Below are 22592 nucleotides of genomic sequence, written 5' to 3' on the forward strand. Positions count from 1 at the left end.
AATATGTATATACATGTATAGTATTTATATGTATATAGATATATAAAATGAGGAATAGATGGTGACGTATGACATAACCTCGTTTTCAGAGTTCATTTTCTCAGACAGAGCGATAACTATTTCCACTTCTATTCACTCCACCCATGGATGCACCAATAAGCCCTTAGGCCTCTATGGTGAGCGACTGAGCACTATCTGATTTGACACATGGGAAGAACTGGGTGAACTAACTATGGTTGTGCTAGACCCCTCTTTAGTGCATCGTTTCCAAAATGGAGTGATGCTGGTTCATTAGGATGCTCTGTCCCTGTTAGTGGGGCTGGATCCATGAAGTTAAGTCAAAGACAACTCCGGATGCAACTGGGACATTTGAGGGTAAACTCCCCTAGGGTTAGATGTCTAGTGAGCTTGTCTGTGGAGCCTTTGTCTTTCCATTGATTCTAATGTCATTTAAAGACAGAAATTGTTTCAGAAAGCTGTAGAGCCTACCACAATTCATCTCAGTTCATGCACAACTGTATGTGCAACACCGGTTATAATCATTTCTGAGACTTTTCTCTCTTGGTTCTGATCATACATTATAAACTGGGTGGTTCGATCCCTGAATGCTGATTGGCTGAAAGGTATGACAAAACATTTATTTTGACTGAACTAACTACGTTTGTAACCAGTTTATAATAGCAATAAGGCACCTCGAGGGTTTGTGGTATATGGCCAATATACCACGCCTAAGGGCTGTATCCAGGCACTTCGCGTTGCGTCGTGCATAAGAACAGCCCTTAGCCGTGGTATATTGGCCATATACCACACCCCCTCATGCCTTATTGCTTAAGTAAATACTTCAATAGGATGGCAGGGCATTGAGACATACAGTATACTGCAATGTACTAATACAGACAAACAGAAACGCCTTGGGATTTCACCTCCAAAGCGGCATAACATTATTATACACATATTGGTGCAAGGCAGTGGACATGTAAGGGCCAATCGTGGCATTGATTGACAGTGGAGCTATATATCTATGGGATGGACAGAACGACGGATGTGCACTATGAAATTGGCAGTGGGTACCTGTCTGGCATGGTAAGTGCGTATTCCTTTGTAAATAGGTTCCATCCCTGTAAATGCACTCGGCAGCTAAGAACAGGGTACGAGTTGTGGCAACGAAAGCATGGTTCTGTTTGCTTCTACTTGGACATGATGGGTGTTTGTGTGACATCTTGGGGAGACAGCTTTCCCGTCTCTATGGAATGTTTTTTTGATATACCAAATTAGCCCACCCAACACTAGCCATGTCACTTCCTGGTGTGATGTCAGGGTGCTTCGCTGTCACATCCAATCAGGACTAGTCTAAACCAAATGTCCCAAAACATTCCGGACTGGTCAGGGATCATTTTGTTGGTGTCATGACATCATTGTAGTCTGACAGTCCCGGCAGTGGGATACTGTGGAATGATTGTGCTATAATATATTATTTGTACAACTCTTCTGACCTCTGAGCTCCAAAAGTGGAAAAACAGAGAGAGATGTCCAGTGTTTTAAACCTATGGTCTAGGGAATGCTTCATTGGTCAGGTCAAAACATCACACTCAGGGAACTTTGGGGCTGTGTGTGCTAGCGGTGGGACGTATGTTTATGGAATCTACACTGAGAAGATGGGTAACAGAATAAACTGTAAAGTACTGAGCCATGGTTAGAAGAATGCCTGCATGCCCCATGTGGCCTTGTTTTTTTCTGCCTAACATACTTCCCCCACTATTGGAACAGGTGGGGTTTAGACAAATGTACACAAGGAGACCAGCAGAGAGAGAGAGAGAGAGAGAGAGAGAGAGTGTGTGAAAGTTATTGTGTGACTGTCACCATGTATGTATGTATGTATGTATGTATGTATGTATGTATGTATGTATGTATGTATGTATGTATGTATGTATGTATGTATGTATGTATGTATGTATGTATGTATGTATGTATGTATGTATGTATGTATGTATGAATGTTACATGTTGTAGATGTACGTGTGTGTCTGTGTGATGTGTGCTGGTCAGGGTGGATTGAGTCAGGTTGGCTCCTATGGAAGGCAGAATAGGAGGGGTTGGGTCTCTCTCTCTCGCTCTTACTTTGTCTTTAACCTGGCAGCCACGACTGGCATCACCCCATTCAACTTGCCCTCTTTCGCCAGCTTCTCGTTGAGTTGGCACAGCTGGTGCAGAAAGCCGTCATTGGGGCCGATCTCTCTCTTCAGCCTCACCGTGGCGACCGCCACCCGGGCGTCCAGTTTGTGACGCAGCATGAGGTAAGCGATGACAATGGTGGGCGAGCGGCTGTAGCCCTCTCGGCAGTGGACGTACACCTTCCCTGATGGACACAGACAGAGACTTAGGGCTACGTCCCAATTCTCCTCAACGGCCCTTTACTCAACTCCTTTCCTTCATGAACACTGATAGTTGAGAGGACTGGATAGGGTTCCACTATCCTGCTTGAACCCATCAAATCCTTTCAGATCAGTGGTCTTGAAGGAATGGACACAATGAAAGGAGACCATTTCTGGCTATTGGGATTCTGACAAAGACTGGAGTAAAAGGAAGGAGAGGGGGAAGACACAGTGAGCTACAGGGAGGAAAGGAGGGAGGAAAGGAGAGAGGAAAGGAGGGAGGAAACAGATGCTCCGTATAAACCTGCCCAGCGAAGCATCTCAGCCAGAGAGATGCCAATCCAGGGCCTGACCTCTGCGGCAGACAAGTGTGTACATGTAGACTGTGTGTGTGTGTGTGTGTAAGTGTGGATATGTAGACTGTGTGTGTGTGTGTGTGCATAAATACACCTCCACATCCCCCTCCTCAACTCCTGTATTCCTAATCGACCTCCCTACTCCCCAGGAGGAATTCACCGTGCCAACTTCACTGAGAAGCCGATCTGCTCGTGCTCAGTTCAGATCTGCCGATTCTGCAGTGTGTTTGAAACCTGACACCGCTCCCAGCGTCTCGGGGGCTAGGCTCTTGCCATTTAAGTGACCTCTGTCCAATCCCCAACCTGCCTCCCGCCGATCAATCCAGGGCTGACTGTAGACGCTGATAACATGCACATGGAATCAGGTGCTCATCGCTTTACACACTCGCGCACGCGCACGCGCGCACACACACACACACACACACACACACACACACACGCGCGCGCCACACGCACGCCAAACAAACGCGCGCGCTCACTCAGTCAATACACACACTCACAAGCACAACCCTGCTGATGAGGCACATGCACAAGCTCCATCCCTGACCTTTGCACAGCTCGGCAGGGGGTCACAAAATGTCACTGAGTTACAGCAAGACACTACATCCACCAGAGTGAGCTGGTGTTACGGTTTGTTGGAAAGATGATTGTCCTCCTCCTCTTCCTCCACTCCTGTAGCCACTGTGATTGACTGGGGTGTAGACGCTGCTGCTGCCAAATTGGCCGGGAATTAAGATGATTTATAATTGCTCCACTGTGTCAAAAGATGACATTAAATCAATTCCAGAAAACACAGGGTTCAGTGCTCCAATTAAATGGGCCCCGAGGGTATGTCAACACCCCAGTAACATTTTGGGAGAGAGGAGCCAGAGCTGTAGTCAGATGGCAGTTCTTGTTCTTTCGGTCTACAGAGGCTGTTATGAGTTAGAGGGTTTTGGTTGAAGTGAATGGCACTTCCTTCATCTTTTGTTGTTCACTTCCCTGCTAGATTTCCATTTGTTTTGTGTTGGTTGGTGCGCTGTTACAAATCTCAGACACATATTTCAAATAGTACCGTGAAACGCATTCAATGTGCTGTTCAATGCAATATGTTTCAAACAGTGTCATGGTCATTCATCACATCAAATGGCCCTCTTGAAGTGACATCTTCTAAGCATTTTCTACTGGAACACAGAGCAGAGGAAATATTACATGTGCCAAACTGGTGTCTGTGCTTGCTCTCTATGGAAAAAAGTGGAGTGTCTGGTTTGATACAATAGATCTATCTATGACCAGTGCAATGTTCTCACAACATTCAACTGATGGAAACATCCGATGATATAGCAATGTGTGTATCTCTAACTGGGGATAGAGAATGCATCATTAAACGTTTTATACCCTGAAGGACAGTTACTCCTCTTCTCTTAACAGACTTGGAGCAACAAGAGTTTTTCTACAGTTTTAACCAAGTGAACAAATATTTTGAAATGAGAAAAAACAACTGAGAGGAAACAAACCATATTGCTCTTTGACCTTGCTTCCCTATAAAGGGGCGATTGGCACTCTATTTTACAGTACAGAAAAAAATCTGGTATTTGGCTTCTAAATTACATGGTGAAATGATAAATACACAATAATAGCTAATACCAAGTAAATACCTGTAGAAACAGATACCTTAAAATAAAGTTCCCCAATTCTTTACATCAGACAACCTACTGTAGCAGAGAGACAGAGACCAATGCTAAAGGCACATCAATTCACCTCAGTCAACCATGTCCTGAAGTCAATTGAACTGGGCCTCTTCAGTGTACATCACTATGGAATGACAAACTGATTGTCACTTAGTCTAACAAACAGCTCAGTAACACCACAGGTGGCACCTTAATTGGGGAGGACGGGCTCATAGTAATGGCTGGAACGGAATAAATGGAATGATATCGAACATGTTCATGTGTTTGATACCATTCCATTTACTCCATTCCATCCCTTACTATGAGCCGTCCTCCCCTCACCAGCCTCCTGTGGTAAAAGAGAACCCAGAGTGATCAGTCTCACCTTTGCCATTGTTGTGTGCCAGAGCCTTCTCGATAAAGTCCGCCCCCTCCTCAAAAAATGTACTGAGGTTGAACTGCGGCTTGTCGTTGGCCTGGATGCCGTGGTAGGTGATGCCCGAGCCAGCGTAGAACTCTGCGTTGGTGTTGACGTGCATGAAGGAGTTGCCCTCCGCCGCGTTCAGGATGTGGGTCACGCCCAGCTTCTGCAGACGCATCAGATTCTGGCCCACAAACCTGGAGAGGTAGACCATAGAAATAGATATTTCTATGAGGTAGACATCAGACATTAGACATTGATTAAGCATGGGCCACATCTGAGAACAGTGGCTTCCAGAATCACTATTATCAACTCTGTAGAGTAGAGACTCAAGACAAGTTAGAGTAAATAAGCAAACATTAGATCTACTTTGCAGTGGCTGTCAAACTAAACATCAATGTTCACAGGATCAACAATACCAAGTTTTAGCAGCTGACTGTTTTAAAACTACAGTCCAAAGTTGTCCCAGACCTGCTATTCAAGCCATTGTCCTAACACCATCTCAACGCCTCTCCAGCTTGTCATCCTAAATGTTCTGAGTTGCCACGGCACTCTTAAAGCATCATTGTGAAAATGTAATGGTGTTGGAGGGGTTTTCCTGCTGATTATCGCACCCAACGCAGGCTACCCCATCTAGCCCAGTCTCAGACCTAGCTGTCGACGTGGCCTTGCCATGGCTGGTTGGAGCTTGAACGGGATAAATGGTAGAGCCGCTTTTAGACAGTGGAGATGTCTGCCTATGTTAGTGGTCCCCCAGGAGACAGGGGAATGTCCGGAGCCCAGTGTCATGCAGACATGCCAAGGAAAAGGAGATCTTGGGTGCTGCCCAGGGGCAGACAGAAAGCCACGGGCGTCCTGAACACTGACCGAAATAGGGCTCCCGATACCCAGGGAGGTGAGAGAATGGGAGAGAGGAGAGAGGAGAGAAATAGTCTATAGATACTCAGGCACACTATTAAGGAAGATAATCGTCTTTTCACACTCAAGTGTGTTTGGATGACAACAGCTGATAAATCAGAATAGGGGACATGCTCTACAGAAGAAACGAATGGCGGGGAACAAGCACGATTGCGCATTAGATGACGCCTTCTCAGCATGTTTGAGTTGTATATTGATATTTGTTGCTTACTGCATACGTTTTTAATAAACACTACATTCTAAATAGCATGTAGCATGATTAGCCCCATGTAGCTCAGTTGGTAGTGCATGGCGCTTGAAACGGCAGGGTTGTGGGTTCGATTCCCACGGGGGGCCAGTATAAAAAAATTATGTATGCACTCACTAACTGTAAGTCGCTCTGGATAAGAGCGTCTGCTAAATGACTAAAATGTAAAATGTAGTACACAGCAGGTAATTTTAGTAAGTAGTAGGAAAGACAGATTTCAGACACGACCAGGGAGAGAAGAAGAGAGGCTCCATACTCAGCCAGCTCCACTCCAGTGACTGCATCTATTTTTATCTACTCAACTTCCAGACAACTATACAAGTCTTTCTGCTCTCCACAATCTCTCCTTCCTTCCTTCCTTCCTTCCTTCCTTCCTTCCTTCCTTCCCCTTCCTTCCTTCCTTCCCTTCCTTCCCTTCCTTCCCTTCCTTCCCTTCCTTCCCTTCCTTCCCTTCCTTCCCTTCCTTCCTTCCTTCCTTCCTTCCTATTCATGTGTTTCCCTGTTGCAGTTTAGTTTCAACTCATGGCCACTGGGGCACAGCTTTATCACATGATTAGGGGTACAAATCCAACCCTGCCAGAAAACACAACTTTTTTTTCAGCTGGAGCTAGGTAGGTGTTACATGCCTTGCTCAAGGGCAAACCAGCAGTGGATGGTAGCTATGACCTGAAACCAGAATCTCTCCAGTTGCCAGTTCAGACGCCCTGCCTGAGATTTAAACTAGCGGCCTTCCAGCTACTCTAATCACTGGGTATATACAGTTGAAGTTGGAAGTTTACATACACCTTAGCCAAATACATTTAAACTCAGTTTTTCACAATTCCTGACATTTAATCCTAGTAAAAATTCCCTGTCTTAGGTCAGTTAGGATCACCACTTTATTTTAAGAATGTGAAATGTCAGAATAATAGTAGAGAGAATGATTTATTTCAGCTTTTATTTATTTCATCACATTCCCAGTGGGTCTGAAGTTTACATACTCAATTAGTATTTGGTAGCATTGCCTTTAAATTGTTTAACTTGGGTCAAATGTTTCGGGTAGCCTTCCACAAGCTTCCCACAATAAGTTGGGTGAATTTTGGCCCATTCCTCCTGACAGAGCTGGTGTAACTGAGTCAGGTTTGTAGGCCTCCTTGCTCGCACACGCTTTTTCAGTTCTGCCCACAAATTTTCTATAGGATTGAGGTCAGGGCTTTGTGATGGCCACTCCAATACCTTGACTTTGTTGTCCTTAAGCCATTTTGCCACAACTTTGGAAATATGCTTGGGGTCATTGTCCATTTGGAAGACTCATTTGCGACCAAGCTTTAACTTCCTGACTGATGTCTTGAGATGTTGCTTCAATATATCCACATAATTTTCCTTCCGCATGATGCCATCTATTTTGTGAAGTGCACCTGTCCCTCCTGCAGCAAAGCACCCCCACAGCATGATGCTGCCACCCCCGTGATTCACGGTTGGGATGGTGTTCTTCGGCTTGCAAGCCACCCCCTTTTTCCTCCAAACATAAATGGTAATTATGGCCAAACAGTTCTATTTTTGTTTCATCAGACCAGAGGACATTTCTCCAAAAAGTACGATCTTTGTCCCCATGTGCAGTTGCAAACCGTAGTCTGGCTTTTTTATGGCGGTTTTGGAGCAGTGGCTTCTTCCTTGCTGAGCTGCCTTTCAGGTTATGTTGATATAGGACTCATTTTACTATGGATATAGGTACTTTTGTACTTGTTTCCTCCAGCATCTTCACAGGGTCCTTTGCTGTTGTTCTGGGATTGATCTGCACTTTTCGCACCAAAGTACATTCATCTCTAGGAGACAGAACGCGTCTCTTTCCTGAGCGGTATGACGGCTGCGTGGTCCCATGGTGTTTATACTTGCATACTATTGTTTGTACAGATGAACGTGGTACAATCAGGCGTTTGGAAATTGCTCCCAAGGATGAACCAGACTTGTGGAGGTCTACAATTTATTTTCTGAGGTCTTGGCTGATTTCTTTAGATTTTCCCATGATGTCAAGCATAGAGGCACTGAGTTTGAAGGTAGGCCTTGAAATACATCCACAGGTACACCTCCAATTGACTCAAATTATGTCAATTAGCCTATCAGACGCTTCTAAAGCCATGACATCATTTTCTGGAATTTTCCAAGCTGTTTAAAGGCACAGTCAACTTAGTGTATGTAAACTTCTGACAAACTGGAATTGTGATACAGTGAATTATAAGTGAAATAATCTGTCTGTAAACAATTGTTGGAAATATTACTTGATGTCATGCCGACTTGCCAAAACTATAGTTTGTTAACAAGAAATTTGTTGAGTGGTTGAAAGACGAGTTTTAATGACTCTAATCTAAGTGTATGTAAACTTCCGACTTCAACTGTATACAGTGCCTTCAGAATGTATTCACACTCCTTGACTTTTTCCCCATTATGTTGTGTAACAGCCTGAATTTAAAATTGATAAAAATTTAGATTTTTTGTCTCTGGCCTACACACAATACCCCGTAATGTTAAAGTGGAATTATGTTTTACAAACGAATAAAAATGAAAAGCTGAAATGTCTTGAGTCAATAAGTATTCAAGCCATTTCTTATGGCAAGCCTAAATAAATTCAGGGGTAATGTGCTTAACAAGTCACATAATAATTGCATGGACTCACTCTGTGTGCAATAATAGTGTTTAACATGATTTTTGAATGACTACCTCATCCCTGTACCCCACACATACAATTATCTGTAAGGTCCTTAGTCGAGCAGTGAATTTCAAACACAGATTCAACCACAAAGACCAGGGAGGTTTTCCAATTCCTCGCAAAGATGGCACCTATTGTTAGATCGGTAAAAGAAAAAGCAGACATTGAATATCCCTTTGAGCATGGTGAAGTTATTAATTACACTTTGGATGGTGTATCAATACACCCAGTCACTATAAAGATGTAGGCGTCCTTCCTAACTCAGTTGCAGGAGAGGAAGGAAACCGCTCAGGGATTTCACCATGAGGTTAATGGTGACTTTAAAAAAGTTACAGAGTTTAATAGCTGCGATAGGACAAAACTGAGGATGGATCAACAACATTGTAGTTACTTCACAATACTAGCCTAATTGACAGAGTGAAAATAAGGAAGCCTGTACAGAATAAAAAAAACTGAATGGAGCTAAGGACAGGCAAAATCCTAGAGGAAAAACTGGTTCAGTCTGCTTTCCTCCAGACACTGGGAGATTAAGTCACCTTTCAGCAGGACATTAACCTAAAACACAAGGCCAAATCTACAATGGAATTGCTTACGAACAAAACATTGATGTTCCCGAGTGGCCGAGTTACAGAGTCTGCATCATTTCCAATCCCCCATATATTTTGGGGTAAATATTATTATTTTTTGGGGGGGGGGGTGCTAAATATTTTTATCAATTATATTTTCCCCTAACCCTACCACCCCTCTTTTAATTGGAGTAAACTAATGGATAACAACACTTAGGCTTCTACTTCCAGCTTATACATACTAGAAATGTTACGGACACAATGTATTTTACAATAGTTATCTTTTGTTTGTTTTTAATCCCATCCTTCAGCTACCCTCAACACCTCCCATCTATCTCTGAAGACCATCCAGTTTGATTTGTATTTGCCATATATTTTTAACTGTGCTGTTTCACAAAAGTTCTGAACCTATTTACATTTTACAGATACAGTATATTTTACATTAGTTATTTTGTTGTTTTTAGTCCCACCCTTCAGCTCCACTCAACCCCTCCCATCTATCTCTTCACACCATCCATTTTTATTTTTATTTGCCATATATTTTTCAACTGTGCTGTGATGTTTCACAAAAGTTCTGAACCTTTCTATTCTCATAGTTTCTACAGATTTTTGCTAAAAGTATTATATTATTGATCGATTGACTATGACTTTTCAAATCACCCAGCAGTGCTATTTGCAGAGTTAGCGCCAGGTACAGTTTTGACTTAAATCTGTGGCAAACCTGAAAATGGTGGTCTAGCAATGATCAACAACCAATTTGACAGAGCTTGAAGAATTATGAAAATAATATTATGGGAATGTTGCACAATCCAGGTGTGGAAAGCGCTTAGAGACAAACCCAGAAAGGTTCACAGCTGTAATTGCTGCCAAAGGTGATTCTAACATGTATTGAATCAAGACAGTGTTTTATTTTTCATGTCTATTTTATTTTTTTTCTCACAAATGTTCACATTTTTCTTTCATTTTGACATTAAGAGTATTTTGTGTTGATCGCTGACAAAAAAAAAGGGCAATTAAATCTATTTAATCCCACTTTGTAACACAACAAAATGTGGAAAAAGTCAAGGGGTGTGAAGACTTTCTGAAGGCACTGTACCTACCTACCTACTTTAATTGAATACAGGTTCTGTTAACTGTACTTACTATGCTCTACATCATCTCATCCCAGAGTGCTCTACAGTTGGATAAGAATATCATCAGGCTCCAGGCAGGGATGTGGAGAGGCTGAGTGACCCTGGATGGGTCCCCTGGGACAGAGGGTCAACACGCCCTCACTGCCTCACGCTGCCGGGCTGACTAATAAAGATCCAGTCTGCCACCATCTTGCTTTATGACTGGGGGATGAGGCAGCCCATCTGTCTCCCTGCCTGTAGGCCAAGGCTCCTCCGAGGTGATGGAGCGATGGCTTCTGTACATGGGGCTCAGCCGCTCAGATCTGCCCAAAGAGACCCATAACTCACACACACACACCCCCTCTCACTCTCCCCCTTGCTCTCTCTCGCTCACACTCCCCTCTCTCTTTTTCTCTCCCCACTGTGTCTATCCATATCTCTCTCCCCGCTGTGTCTCTCTCTCGCTACTCTCTCTCTCCCTGCTGTGTCTATCCATCTCTCTCGCTCTCTCCCCGCTGTGTCTATCCATCTCTCTCTCCCTCTCTCCGCTGTGTCTACCCTTCTCTTTCTCTCTACTCTCTCCTTTTTTTCCCCCTCTCTCTCTCTCTCTCTCGCTCTCTTCCTGCTGTGAGGCTCTGTCTATCTTGGTGGAGCCATGGCAGATTGCGGTCATATTTCTCCTGTAATGACGATGACTCAGTGTGTGAGAGGAAGGGCTGCGTTTGTGTGTGTGTGTTACATTGAGCATGTGTACAGTGCATGTATGTGTTTCAGAGTATGTGCCTGTAAGCGCCTGAGTGTACAGATATAGCCAATATTATTTGAGCATCTATGCGTGCATGCGTCTGAATGTGAGTGTGTATACCTGCTTGTGTGTGTGTCTGCATGTCCTCCACTCATAGTCCTCCTCTCTGCAGTCCCAGTCTATACATTATTAATACAAGCCCTTACAAAGAACCAAAGTGTGTCGTCAACCAAGGGCTGCCCAGCGCTTTTATATTAAAGCCTGAGTGGGCGTCGATAAAAGCATTTTAGCACACCTTACATCATGGCTTCCATCGCCGTTCGGTGGAAGCTCAAGTTTGTGTTATGAGCCTACTAGACTTTTCAAGCAGGGAGTGTTTTAACATGATAGCTTTAAAAGCTAACGGAGATCTGTTGGCAAATATTAAGAGCACTTTGGTGTCAAGGTCTTTGTGAGTTAGTGTCAATGTCCCACATGTACAGTGAAACTTAACTCAATTAAATAATGGCAATTATAGGTTAAAAAATACAATATCTTCTATATTTTCTACAGTGAAAATGGATAAATCAGGCTCCTCATACTTAATGGGCATGACACCTCTGTGTGTGTGTGTGTGTATGTCCGTCCATTGTTTTGAATGAACATCAGCCAAACTACTTATCAGCTTGAGCTATGTGGCAACAGTGGTCTAATCATTACGTCGATTCTGTTGCAAAACGTTTAGTCTGTTTCAATTGGACACATTCAGGTAGGTCCCTCCCCGTTTCGTTACTTTTGCTCTGTTTGCTTCCACTTGGTTCTTAAACGGTAAATGGTTTCTGTAATGAATACACCCCTTCTCTGGCTGACCTTCAACATAGAACATGTGAGAAGCCACTGGTCCCTGGGGAACAGACAGTGGTGTGAGTGGTCAGTGTGTAGATCCTAATTAATAGGCAATCCATACATCTTCCTGGTACCTCTGTCATAAACCCTTTACTCTACATTGGAGGATGATGCTCTTCAAGATACATTTTAAGCATCTGTTGTTTTTTCACACATAATGAATATGACAGTGAAATATTTTGTCAAGAAATTTACTGTAAGCAGAAATTAGATTCACATATTCTATTTACTGTGCAGTCTCAAATATCTAAGGGTCTTCTTTACACATTTCAAAATAAAGGCAAAAAAACCCAGACGACATTTAACCCCTTAGAACATGACTATTGTGTAAACTTAGGGGAAGACGAGATATCTCGTCAATGTGTCAGTTGGCCCTTGGCCCGAGAGAGTGGCATATTCAAATTGATTTGGTTGTAACACAGAGGTAATGTGCTTGCTTTCCATCCAGCTCACCCTCTTAATGCTCTCTTGGCAATGACTGGAGCCAAGTGATGGATATCATTAGACAAGAGGGAGAGACTTAGGGGTTTCCTGTACATGGGTAAAGGGAAAGGAGACCTATACAATCTACTATTGATCATGTAGAATTTTGTATATTAAAGTTGCACTATGCAGAAATCGCTCCGCTATTTCCTGGTTGCTAAAACTCTAATAGTTCACCTAATTTCAGTTTATGTGACAAAATAAGCTAGTATAGTGTAAAGAATCATTGTACCGTCTAAACCTCTGTGAAATATATTTTCCATAACCAAATATATTGTTGTTTCAGCTGTTTGAAGCTGGTGTACAAAACCGAACGTAAACAAAAACACTAAAAAAAAACTTAACAGCTGGAAGCATGGAAATAGCTTAGACTTGCTTTCAAGTAGTATGATAAATCTATAACTCACATTTCTATGTGAATTTGGTCGGGTCGCCCAAAAAGTTACATATTGGGTGGTCCTCTGTAGCTCAGCTGGTAGAGCACGGCGCTTGTAACGCCAAGGTAGTGGGTTCGATCCCCGGGACCACCCATACACAAAAATGTATGCACGCATGACTGTAAGTCGCTTTGGATAAAAGCGTCTGCTAAATGGCATATTATTATTATTATTATTATTAAGACCGTGTTATTTTATGTTACTATGCATGTCCTCAATGTGGATTTCTTTCACCCAAGTACATGTAAACACACATGCATGGACTTTATTCATGACATCTTATTAATAGTGTCTCGACTAGGTATGTGTGGTGTTTGTGAGGTGGACTTTGCATATACATTGGGACCTCCTGCACGCGCACACAATCAGCATTAGGGATTACTAGGAACTGACCTTACTGGGCTGTAAATTGTGGGGAGAGTCGCCACCTTTATTACATAGTACCCAGTCAACCAACCGCATTGTATTTATAGCTGGGTCATTCCAAGAAATGAGTGCCTTTTGCATGCCTTGGATAATGTAGCCCTATACACTCGTACCCGTATACGGGCCGAAAATGGCAGCGTAGTGGCTGTACAGTAACATGCTATACATGATGTCAGAGCTCTGGCTCTGAGCTTAACAGCGCTGTATGGGTTTTGACTGACAGCCATTCTGAATTTGAGCACTGTGCGCGACAAGAAGTTGCCCCCATCCCTCCCGCTAACTGGGCAGCTTTTGCACATTTTTTGTTGTTTGAGTGAGGGAAATGCTGTACATTAAGAGGACTATGTATTTTGAAAGATGAAACGTTGAGGATTATAATAAATACCGCTTTGATCTCATACAAGCAAGCCAAACACTGTGAGTCCAAATGTGCACTTCACATTTCCAAATCATAAAACTCATGTCATACACAGTGTCAACATTTATGATCACTATGTTTGATGTACTGTTACAAGATGACATGGCGTCATACCCAGGGTTGTTCTGAACAGAATGAGCCTATGTTTGCTTATTGTGAAGAAAATTCACCAAGGCACACGCACCTGAATGCACTGATGACTCCTTTCTATGCGCACCAAAATTACAATCTGTTTCTCTGAATTGCCTTGTGAAAGCCTAACACTAAGATCGTATAACTTAGTTAGTCATGTTGGCAACAGAATAAGCTGTCAAATCATGCCCACCTGAACCAGATTGCGATATATAATGGACCGTTTTTGTATTGCGTAAACAACAACAGTAATTGTGTAAGGGCGGGGATGCATGGTTATTTCCACCCGAAACAACTACAAGTGTGCTTGCTTTAGTTCCTCAACAGCACAGCTAGGAGAGCTCAAAAAAGTACCTTAGAGTCAAAGACTCTTCTTTGAGTCATAAAAGTGCACTAAAATGTGCTTAGGAAATGTGCACACTTTGGAGAGGTGTGTGGCCACTTGGAGACACCAGTTAGTCCTCTCACTCAAACCCTTGTAATTGTCTTGCCTTATCTCCAAACTGTTCCCTTTCAATTGCTACCATGGTTATGCATTTCATATTTATTCTGTAAGAAACATTTTAATGTAGCACTATTCATACAGTGGGGAAAAAAAGTATTTAGTCAGCCACCAATTGTGCAAGTTCTCCCACTTAAAAAGATGAGAGAGGCCTGTAATTTTCATCATAGGTACAAGTCAACTAGGACAGACAAAATGAGGAGAAAAAAAATCCAGAAAATCACATTGTAGGATTTTTTATGAATTTATTTGCAAATTATGGTGGAAAATAAGTATTTGGTCAATAACAAAAGTTTCTCAATACTTTGTTATATACCCTTTGTTGGCAATGACACAGGTCAAACGTTTTCTGTAAGTCTTCACAAGGTTGTCACACACTGTTGCTGGTATTTTGGCCCATTCCTCCATGCAGATCTCCTCTAGAGCAGTGATGTTTTGGGGCTGTCGCTGGGCAACACAGACTTTCAACTCCCTCCAAAGATTTTCTATGGGGTTGAGATCTGGAGACTGGCTAGGCCACTCCAGGACCTTGAAATGCTTCGTACGAAGCCACTCCTTCGTTGCCCGGGCGGTGTGTTTGGGATCATTGTCATGCTGAAAGACCCAGCCACGTTTCATCTTCAATGCCCTTGCTGACGGAAGGAGGTTTTCACTCAAAATCTCACGATACATGGCCCCATTCATTCTTTCCTTTACACGGATCAGTCGTCCTGGTCCCTTTGCAGAAAAACAGCCCCAAAGCATGATGTTTCCACCCCCATGCTTCACAGTAGGTATGGTGTTCTTTGGATGCAACTCAGCATTCTTTGTCCTCCAAACACGACGAGTTGAGTTTTTACCAAAAAGTTCTATTTTGGTTTCATCTGACCATATGACATTCTCCCAATCCTCTTCTGGATCATCCAAATGCACTCTAGCAAACTTCAGACGGGCCTGGACATGTACTGGCTTAAGCAGGGGGGACACGTCTTGCACTGCAGGATTTGAGTCCCTGGCGGCGTAGTGTGTTACTGATGGTAGGCTTTGTTACTTTGGTCCCAGCTCTCTGCAGGTCATTCACTAGGTCCCCCCGTGTGGTTCTGGGATTTTGCTCACCGTTCTTGTGATCATTTTGACCCCACGGGGTGAGATCTTGCGTGGAGCCCCAGATCGAGGGGAGATTATCAGTGGTCTTGTATGTCTTCCATTTCCTAATAATTGCTCCCACAGTTGATTTCTTCAAACCAAGCTGCTTACCTATTGCAGATTCAGTCTTCCCAGCCTGGTGCAGGTCTACAATTTTGTTTCTGGTGTCCTTTGACAGCTCTTTGGTCTTGGCCATAGTGGAGTTTGGAGTGTGACTGTTTGAGGTTGTGAACAGGTGTCTTTTATACTGATAACAAGTTCAAACAGGTGCCATTAATACAGGTAACAAGTGGAGGACAGAGGAGCCTCTTAAAGAAGAAGTTACAGGTCTGTGAGAGCCAGAAATCTTGCTTGTTTGTAGGTGACCAAATACTTATTTTCCACCATAATTTGCAAATAAATTCATAAAAAATCCTACAATGTGATTTTCTGGATTTCTTTTTCTCAATTTGTCTGTCATAGTTGACGTGTACCTATGATGAAAATTACAGGCCTCTCTCATCTTTTTTAAGTGGGAGAACTTGCACAATTGGTGGCTGACTAAATACTTTTTTCCCCACTGTATAGGCCAATTCCCACGAGTATAAAAGGTTAAGTAGAAATTGTAAAAGCCTGTTTTATTAAAATATAGGACCATTTAATATAGATCACATTGAAATTGCGATATTTTCAAATCAGATTTTGTATTTTAATAAAGACTTGGTAAAGTGTCAAAATTCAGCATTTTGACATGTCCCTCTGTGCACCCTCTGTGACTTCTAATAAGATTTTAACCCACTTAACCCCAACAAAGTTATTTCTGAAGGTTATTATTTATTTCATGTGATTAGTGATTCATTTTAAGGTCAACCCTGTTAAGCGAACGGAACTCTCATTTTAATATGGTGAAAACGTTTTTCAAAAGAAACATTGAACATCTAATAGTCAAATCATAGTGTAAAAGCAGGTCAGCTGGTTCTACTCCTTTTGGCCATTTTCTGGTGTTTTGTGTTGGAAAACTGAGCGGGTCGAGCATAACAAGTCAATCCTGTTACCCATATTGTAGATAGACAGGCTAGAATTGTTTTAACAAATGCAATTCATTAGTGAAGCTTGAGCTCAATTGCCCCTCCCTTTTGCACACAACAAGCTTCCATTCCCCCTGTCCCAAGGAGAGTTATGGCTGGTATGCATTATCCTGACACTACTCAAAGGGCACCTAATTGGTGGAACGACCCAGCAAAGGGAATAGCATGAGACAGACTGGTCTAGCACTCCATCCCCCTTTGAGAGTGTGCCTGTGTGTATAAAGGTAAGTGAGACAGCGGGAGGTGAGTAGGAAGGGTGTTATCAATGAAAATGTGTTCCAATATCGGAAACAATATTGAAAACCCCAGTGGAGCCTTGGGGACCAGTGTGCATACCTCGGCATTATTTACTCAGGTGGAATTAAACTGATTGAAGAGCCAGGGCATTCGTAAAAATAAATAAATACATTAAAATGTTTTCGTCTGCTTCATTCATTTAGGCTGCACAATGTCTAGTTCCCTGATCAATATAGCCTACTTTGACACTCACAATCCAACAGTTTTTGAGAAAATTGTGTGTATGGATTCCGTATCCGATTCTTTGTATGGACATTTAAAACCAGATTATTTCAGCACTGTTGGCTATGTGTGAATGATTCGTGATACAGTAGCCTAACGGAATAGAATGGGGGCGTTGAATGAAACCGCGGGAGATCATCCACAGCCTAGATGGCACGGATAATATAATGGAGTCGTTTCGTTTATTAAAAATGGGGCTTTGTATCGCCCTTCAAATACGAACACGAACGTTCGAGAGGGAGCATGTGCCTCTAGAATATTCACTACTTCCTTCATCTATTCAGAGCGAGGGAACAGCCTCCTTCCATGCTCGTGACAAATATTATGAATGAAGAGATTGCATATCAACACCAAACCCCTTCATACCGTTAGTTGTCAAATCCATTTGAATCCTTTGACACTTTTTATTGATGATGGTAGGTTGCTATAGCCTATGTTTCTGGAATTTAGCAATTTGTTAAATTGGAAAATATTCGTTTACAGTAGGGTTTTAATTCATGGGTTTTAATTCATGGGTGTCGGCAATGACATTCTATAACCTGCAAATATTGTTATACATTATTCTGACATTTTCTGTGCCCAATATTGTCATGAACGTGTCTGAACAGATAGGGATGCGTTGCTAAGGACGATGAAGCAATTGCCTACCTGTCGGTGTCATCTGATGAATATCGTAGGCTACTGTTTGTTTGAAGTGGAAAAAATAAACTAGGTGCACATATTCCTCAGAATTTTTGTCAAATAAAAATTACTTACGCGTTACCAACGTATATTCTAGGGAAGACCTCGTTGAAATGCTGTGTTGGTAAACTGTAAAATCCGCTGCTGTTTGACAACAGCTCGTTCAGTTGTTGCACAGTAACCTCGTTGTCTGGCACGGTGACTTCAGCCGGAGGTGGTGGTTGTTGCTTTGCTGGGCTCGATTTCTTCATGGTTCCAGGCTGTCTCTCTCCGAACTGGCGAACAAACAAGTGTCAGATTACTGTTAGACTCTGAGTCGTGTCAATTTCAGATTTTGCAGCATTTTATTCTCACTCGAGTCGTGTTGTGTACAAGGAATCTGAATCGCACGCTCTCTCCGCTCGCAGACACACCCCACTCGCCCACCGGCGGTCAGACACTCCTGATAGGAATTGGTTGACGACAGCCGCACGCGCGCGCAAGGGTGGTAAACGAAGACACTATAAACAAGGCAGAGAGGGCGCCATTGCAGAGACCGCTCAATTACGTTTGTGTTGCTCTTCGCATGCCATATCCTAATCTCTTGCAGAAGCTGGGAAGAGGTAACGCCCGAGAAATTGCTGTAAAATACTGGTGGCTATAATGACTAAAGATGATATAAAGAATCCTATCACAGCTTCACTTATATTGTTACAGTAGGCTCATTCACAATGCAGTTTTTAAAATCTCAGCCTACCTAATTGATTTAGTCAATTAGCTAATTAGGGCTGCTACTGATGTCTAAGGGATATTTTGTCTGCATACATTTTGATAGGCCTAGTAACATTTAGGCAGTATTCAGCAGTTATATAGGCCTAATGCAAAAGCCGTCTATAGATTATATTGGTTGTTAGTGGAGAGGTCCATTGCATTTCCATTGCTGATCCAACAAGTGGCAATAACCAACAGGATAATGAACATAGCATATTCTCTCTAAAACAATATTTTACATGTTTGGAATATAGGCCTTTGTCTACTTTTTTAAAATAATATAATTTTCTTATGATTCCACAGTAATGTTGCGGTGGATCATTGACTTTGCAGAATACGTTTATTAAAACTTAAATAGCACCTTCAAAAGCAATGAAGAACCCAACATTAGCCTACACAGTAACACTATTGCAATGCGCAGGCCTGCTGTTGTTGTCCTTGTAATTTTGAGTGAATCATTGCACCTATAGCCCGTAGTGCATTCACCTATTCAGTCATGATAACACATGTCCATGCATTTTTACTTAACGGTCCAATGCAGCCGTTTTTATCACAAAATCAAATAATTTCTGGGTAACAACTAAATACCTTACTGTGATTGTTTTCAATTAAAATGGTCAAAAACAAACAAAAGTAGCTTCTTAGTTCGATTTCACAAGCAATAATTTTGCTAGGACTGTCTGGGACTGGTCTGTTATTGGCAGAGAGATTTGGAACTCTCTTTCTTATTGGTCTATTAACTAATTTACCCCATTGTAATGTCACCATGGAAGGCGAAATCTCTGTCCTACCAAAACAGGCTGACATTTCAGCAGTCTTTTCAAACGGCTCTTACACTAAAATAACATTATCATCATTTTCACGATTTCACAGTATTATTCCAACTTCATAGTGTGGAAATATATATAAAACACAGGAAAATCTAGTAAAAAAAAAAAAAAGTTAGACATTGGGTCTTATGACTACAGTATACTTTCATTGGTGCCCTAAAGATTTGACCAAGTTACACAACCCTGTTGCATCACAGCCAGTCTTGCATGCCTGGGTCCTATAGGCGCTTCAGTCTCCACGAATAGTGACCAAAACTACATTGATCGCACCAGACAGTGAGGTCACACTAGCGCTATAGTTATGTAGAGATATAGGCCTTTCTATGGCTCTGCATCACACAGCGTGGATAAGCATGCTGCCAATGGATGGGAAACTTGAATGTGATTGATATTTCCAGATGATGTAGGTGCCAAGATAGATACAAGTAACTGACAAAATAAAGGAAGCACCAACATAAAGTGTCTTAATAGGGCATTGGACCACAACGAGCCGCCAGAACAGCTTCAATGCGCCTTGTCATAGATTCTACATGTGTCTGGAACTCTATTAGAGGCATGTGTTTTGTTGATGGTGGTGGAAAACGTTGTCTCAGGCAACGCTACAGAATCTCCCATAAGTGTTCAATTGGGTTAAGATCTGGACCCACTTTTTCACAAGTTATCTATCTGGATTTTGCCTGTCGGATAGGATTAAATGCATAAAAATAGAACGGATGAATCATTGACTTGAATGGGGATTCTCGTTCTATTAATTCGATTTCTATGCATTTAATCTTATCCGATAACCGAAATCCGGATAGATAACTTTTGAAAAACTGGGTCCTGGTGACTGAGACACACACACACCCTTTTGAACCCGCTATGCCCCAAGTGTTGTGTCTTCCCTCTTTCAAAGTAATTTAGATCTCTTTTAGCCATGGTAGCCAAAATAATGGGCAACTGCGCATTTGTATACATGATGGGACGTTAATTGCTTAATTAACTCAGGAACCATACCTGTGTGGAAGCACCAGTTTTCAATATACTTTGTAACCCTCGTTTACTCAAGTGTTTCCTTTATTTTGTCAGTTACCTGTACAGTCGTGGTCAAAAGTTTTGAGAATGACACAAGTATTGGTGCTTCAGTGTTTTTAGATATTTTTGTCAGATGTTACTGGCTTTTATTGACAATTACATTAAGTTTATGCAAAGAGTCAATATTTGCAGTGTTAACCCTTCTTTTTCAAGACCTCTGCAATCCGCCCTGGCATGCTGTCAATTAACTTCTGGGCCACATCCTGACTGATAGCAGCCCATTCTTGCATAATCAATGCTTGGACTTTGTCAAACTTTGTGGGTTTTTGTTTGTCCACCTGCCTCTTGAGGATTGACCACAAGTTCTAAATGGGATTAAGGTCTGGGGAGTTTCCTGGCCATGGACCCAAATGTTGATGTTTTGTTCCCCGAGCCACTTAGTTATCACTTTTGCCTTATGGCAAGGTGCTCCATCATGCTGGAAAAGGCATTGTTCATCACCAAACTGTTCTTGGATGGTTGAGAGAAGTTGCTCTCTGAGGATGTGTTGGTACCATTCTTTAGTCATGGCTGTGTTCTTAGGCAAAATTGTGAGTGAGCCCACTCCCTTGGCTGAGAAGCAACCCCACACATTAATGGTCTCAGGATGCTTTACTGTAGGCATGACACAGGACTGATGGTAGTGCTCACCTTGTCTTCTCCGGACAAGCTTTTTTCCAGATGCCCCAAACAATCGGAAAGGGGATTCATCAGAGAAAATTACTTTACCCCAGTCCTCAGCAGTCCAATCCCTGTACCTTTTGCAGAATATCAGTCTGTTCCTGATGTTTTTCCTGGAGAGAAGTGGCTTCTTTGCTGCCCTTCTTGACACCAGGCCATCCTCCAAAAGTCTTCGCCTCACTGTGCGTGCAGATGCACTCACACCTGCCTGCTGCCATTCCTGAGCAAGCTCTGCACTGGTGGTGCCCCGATCCCGCAGTTGAATCAACTTTAGGAGACAGTCCTGGTGCTTGCTGGACTTTCTTGGGCACCCTGAAGCCTTCTTCACAACAATTGAATCTCTCTCCTTGAAGTTCTTGATGATCCGATAAATGGTTGATTTAGGTGCAATCTTACTAGCAGCAATATCCTTGCCTGTGAAGCCCTTTTTGTGCAAAGCAATGATGACGGCACATGTTTCCTTGCAGGTAACCATGGTTAACAAAGGAAGAACAATGATTTCAAGCACCACCCTCCTTTTAAAGCTTCCAGTCTGTTATTCTAACTCAATCAGCATGACAGAGTGATCTCCAGCCTTGTCCTCATCAACACTCTCACTTGTGTTAATGAGAGAATCACTGACATGATGTCAGCTGGTCCTTTTGTGGCAGGGCTGAAATCCAGTGGAAATGTTTTTGGGGGATTAAGTTCATTTTCATGGCAAAGAGGGACTTTGCAATTAATTGCAATTCATCTGATCACTCTTCATGACATTCTGGAGCATATGCAAATTGCCATCATAAAAACTGAGGCAGCAGACTTTGTGAAAATTTATATTTGTGTCATTCTCAAAACTTTTGACCACAACTATATTCTAACATAATCTACCAAAATTATTGTACAACATGTTCATGCATACATGTGCAGGTCAATATTCAACACAGGAGTTTCCATAGTAGCCAGTTCTATGACAGGTGTATGCACCTGCTGTAGCCTACAGCAAAGCTCTCTGATTGTTCAGCCCATATTCTTCCCCACAAGGGGTCAATGTACCCTATTCTTGGCATACTGAAATGTAAAGAAATGTAGTCTACCCCTACAACAAGATATTGCATCTAAAAATTGTGTCTATTACATCATAACTTTCTCTTTCCACTTTGCCCCATCAATTTGCTTTATTGATATTTCAACTTGATTAACATAGTAGACTGTAGCGAAGTACTTGCGATTAATAAATTATTAGTGCAGATATAGTATACAGTAGGTCCCTCAAAATATATATTTTTTTGTGGTTGGTGTCATGGCTTCCAGTCTCTTCTGTGGTTGGTGTCATGGCTTCCAGTCTCTTCTGGATCTGGCTGTAGTCGTGGCTTTTGGCCAGTCTATGCATCTTCCCATATCACCACAAGATGGAGTTGCAACATTATTATTCCATCAAATGCGTCACCTCTCTCTCTCTCTCTCTCTCAAACACATTAACATATGGGGCTCATACTGTTTAAGTTCTATCTGTATCAACTTTTTACCATACATCGAAACACCAGTAAGATACG

At 42.3% G+C, this 22592-nt stretch overlaps 1 protein-coding gene across 1 annotated transcript; it reads right to left on the reverse strand.

Annotated features, from left to right (window-relative positions):
* Window positions 1–1963: 1963 nt before the first annotated feature.
* LOC121548158 (dual specificity protein phosphatase 3) lies at window positions 1964–18162 on the reverse strand. The gene is made up of 4 exons (XM_041859543.1): window positions 18101–18162; window positions 17822–18021; window positions 4762–4994; window positions 1964–2355 (listed from the first exon to the last, which is right to left on the reverse strand). Exons 2-4 carry the CDS (start codon window positions 17995–17997, stop codon window positions 2114–2116), a joined length of 651 nt encoding a protein of 216 aa, XP_041715477.1. The 5' UTR covers window positions 17998–18021; window positions 18101–18162; the 3' UTR covers window positions 1964–2113.
* Window positions 18163–22592: the final 4430 nt, after the last annotated feature.

Source organism: Coregonus clupeaformis, chromosome 1, assembly GCF_020615455.1.
Source record: "Coregonus clupeaformis isolate EN_2021a chromosome 1, ASM2061545v1, whole genome shotgun sequence".
Taxonomy (NCBI): Eukaryota; Metazoa; Chordata; class Actinopteri; order Salmoniformes; family Salmonidae; genus Coregonus; species Coregonus clupeaformis.

Coding starts and splice junctions, on each gene's coding strand:
- LOC121548158 (XM_041859543.1), bottom strand. CDS start 17,997: ATGAAGAAATCGAGCCCAGCAAAGCAACAACCACCACCTCCGGCTGAA. Junction 4,995..17,821: donor AGAATATACGTTGGTAACGC/GTAAGTAATTTT, acceptor CTACCTCTCCAG/GTTTGTGGGCCAGAATCTGA. Junction 2,356..4,761: donor GGCACACAACAATGGCAAAG/GTGAGACTGATC, acceptor TGTGTCCATCAG/GGAAGGTGTACGTCCACTGC.